At 55.2% G+C, this 3542-nt stretch overlaps 1 protein-coding gene across 1 annotated transcript; it reads left to right on the top strand.

Moving 5' to 3' along the window:
* Positions 1–2090: 2090 nt before the first annotated feature.
* LOC109740057 (putative F-box protein At4g17565) lies at positions 2091–3111 on the top strand. The gene has a single exon (XM_073511941.1). It carries the CDS (start codon positions 2317–2319, stop codon positions 3007–3009), a length of 693 nt encoding a protein of 230 aa, XP_073368042.1. The 5' UTR covers positions 2091–2316; the 3' UTR covers positions 3010–3111.
* Positions 3112–3542: the final 431 nt, after the last annotated feature.

Raw genomic sequence — 3542 nt, forward strand, 5'->3', positions numbered from 1 at the left:
TGCAAGAGGAGTTTGACGCCCTGTTGCACAACCGGACGTGGTAGCTTGTTCCTCGTCCTCGGCACGCCAACGTGATTACCGGGAAGTGGGTCTTTAAACACAAGCTCCGTCCTGATGGTACCCTTGATCGCTACAAAGCGTGCTGGGTCGTTCGTGGCTTCCGACGGCGTGCTGGCATCGACTTCACCGACACCTTCGCTCCGGTCGTCAAGCCCGGCACGATACGCACGGTTCTCCACCTTGCGGTCTCCCGTGCTTGGCCGGTGCACCAGATGGACGTCTCCAACGCCTTCCTCCATGGTCACCTAGAGGAGCAGGTCTTCTGCCAGCAGCCCACCGGATTTGTTGACCCGGCGCTTCCCGACCACGTGTGCCTGCTTTCGCGGTCCTTGTACGGACTCAAGCAGGCTCTGCGCGCTTGGTACTAGCGCATCGCGGCGTTTCTCCACTAGCTTGGGTTCCTCTCTACCCGCTCGGACGCCTCGCTCTCCGTCTATCATCAGGGCCCTGACACGTCCTACTTGCTGCTCTATGTCGACGACATCATCCTGACGGCATGTACGGCTGGTCTCCTCAGTCAGCTCACGGCTCGTCTTCGCGCTGAGTTCGCCATCAAGGACTTGGGTCCTTTGCACTACTTCCTCGGGGTCGAGGTGGTGCGCCGTCCGGATGGCTTCTTCCTTCATCAGCGGAAGTACGCTCACGAGTTCCTGGAGCACGCTGGCATGCTTAACTGCAAGCCCATCGCTACGCCTGTTAATACGAAGGCCAAGCTTTCTGCCACGGATGGTTCTCCTACTTCAGATGCTGCTTTCTATCGGTCTATCATTGGTGCTCTCCAGTACCTCACTCTGACTCGACCGGAGATCCAGTATGCCGTGCAGTAGGTGTGTCTTCATATGCATGCTCCTCGAGACGTTCACTGGGCCGCCGTCAAGCGGATTCTCCGCTATATCTGTGGCACTATGGATCTTGGCGTCACGCTTCACGCCTCCGTCGACACCGCCCTCACCGGCTACTCCGATCAGACTGGGCGGGCTGCCTTGACACTCGTCGCTCCACTTTAGGCTATTGTGTCTACCTTGGACCCTCACTCATCTCGTGGTCGTCCAAGCGGCAGCCTATGGTCTCTCGTTCCAGTGCTGAGGCTGAGTATCGTGCGGTGGCCAACGCCGTCGCCGAGTGTTCGTGGCTTCGCCAGCTGCTTCAGGAGCTCTCTTGCCCTGTTGACTGTGCCACGGTGGTTTACTGTGACAACGTCTCGGCGGTCTACCTCTCCGCTAACCCGGTGCATCATCGACAGACCAAGCATATTGAGTTGGATATTCATTTTGTTCGGGAACAGGTGGCCCTTGGCCATATTCGTGTTTTACACGTCCCTACTTCCCAACAATTTGCAGATATCATGACCAAGGGCTTGCCTACGGCGTCATTTGAGGAGTTCCGGTCCAGTCTTTGCGTCAGCCGCGGTGCCGCTTCGACTGCGGGGGTGTTGAGTGTATGTGTTATGTGCATATTGTGTATTGGGCCGCCTCCTAGTTCCTTGTATTGTTGAGGTCCGTGGCCCACCTTTGTACATCATATATACGTGCCTATGCACGAGAGCAATACATCGTGCAATTCACATATTCTACATCTATCATAGGGCTTGTACATATCCACTTTATAGCACAAAGGTCTGTCAGACATCTCATTTTTTCTTGATTTTATGCAATAATTAAGGCACATCAGATGTGCCCTAGTTAAACCCAAACATTAGTCCCCAAAAGCACTCTGAGTGGATTCTTAATCGAGTTCATATCCGACGCACCACCTTTTGCCCAGTTAGAAGCCGAATCAAACTAACTATGAAACCGTATCAAACGATTACTGTGCCACAACAAAACAGCTGGAAACGCGGAGAAGCAGAGAGGAAAGAGGCTTTGCGATGGCCGCCGGCTGGTCCTCCCTCCCCGCCGATCTTCTCAATGAGATCTCGGGTCGCCTGATCGCCGACGCCGACCAGCTCCACGCCCACCAGGTATGCGCCCACTGGCGAGCCTCAATTTCTCCTCCGGCCGCCTACCGCCCGTGGGTCGTCGCCGCCCGACAGGCCCCCGACGGACTGAGCCCAGTCGGCGAGTACTCCCTCCAGCTCCCTCGCGGCGTCCCGGGCGTCGACTTCAAGGCGGCCCCACCCGGCCTCCCGTACTGCTGCGGCACGCCCCGCGGCTCGTGCTGTGGGAGCCCAACTCCGGCACCGAGATCCCGCTTCCATGCCTGTGCCCAGTCGTCCAGGTCTTCCTCTCCGGCGACCCGCTCGAGTCGACGCACTGGATGGCCGTGGCGACCAAGCACAGATGGCCCGCGGCTCACATCCTCTTCTTCTGGCGGCCCGGGGACGCCGCCTGGAGCGGCCCGGCCAAGGTTCCTTGCGCGAAACTCCACAGCGTCGAGTTCCATGCGGGGAACATATACTGCATCGACGGCATGTTCAACGTGTCCATCTACGATCTCAAGCTCGGCACGGCGTCCCCTCCCGTGCTCCTCCGGTGCTTCGGCATGTGCCCTAATCAGGCGTCGGAGTCGTGGCCGATCCGCAAGTATTGGAAGGACAGCGTGCGTGCGGTGCACGTCGTGGCCTGCCGCGGCGAGCTCCTGCTCGTGCTGCTGTTCCACGGCCGCCGCCCGTCGCTCATGGAAGTCTACAGGCCGGCGTGGACGCCCGCTGAATGGCCCTTCCGGGTCGGCGAGAGGGTGACTGACCTCGGGGGCTACGCGCTCTTCCTCGGCTGTGGCGACGCCGTTGCGCTGTGTGCCAAGGAGTACCCTGCGATCAAGGGGAACTGCGTTTACTACCGGGTGCACAACCTCCCCAAGTACAGGAAGCATTGGGCAATGGTGTATGATCTGGGGACGGGTGATGTGGACGATATACCTTACCCTGAGGTGCACAAGCAGGAGAATGGCTGCTGGCCATACTCTTGGTTTTGCCCTCGAAGGCCCTTCCTCAAGAAGCAGTTAGCTTAAGCAATAAGCATGGACTTTGAAAATTAATCTTTTCCTTTTGAAATTCCTGTTGTAACTGTTTTAACTTTTTTTTTTTGCGGGGGGGACTGTTTTAACTTTTAACCATAGAATTTCGTTATCACATTCCTAATTTCTAACAGTTAAGACTGCAGGATTTCCTAGGAAAAATCACTAAATTATTATCAAAACTGTTACAGCACACCTTCCAGTGGATTTTTGACCGTTGGATCAGCATCGTCTGAGATTTGTGCTCTTTGACTATTTGTCTCCAATAATAGGCTCGCTGAAAGCTGATTTGCTGATCGAAAGTGTTACACTAATCCCGAGCACAAATGCACCCTCATGAACAGTAAATTCCAGGGGGGAAAATGAAATGTTGATTATCTGTTTATGAACTTATGTGTAGATCATCTTGTCTCAGAAAGGAAATGTGAAGAATGCTGATGTGATTAATGATCAATGAACCATAACCGTTGTATTGATTGTGTGTTGTGGTACAATGTATATGTCCGGAATAGACGCGACATTACAGA

This window comes from Aegilops tauschii, chromosome 1 (assembly GCF_002575655.3).
Source record: "Aegilops tauschii subsp. strangulata cultivar AL8/78 chromosome 1, Aet v6.0, whole genome shotgun sequence".
Taxonomy (NCBI): Eukaryota; Viridiplantae; Streptophyta; class Magnoliopsida; order Poales; family Poaceae; genus Aegilops; species Aegilops tauschii.

Coding starts and splice junctions, on each gene's coding strand:
- LOC109740057 (XM_073511941.1), top strand. CDS start 2,317: ATGGCCGTGGCGACCAAGCACAGATGGCCCGCGGCTCACATCCTCTTC.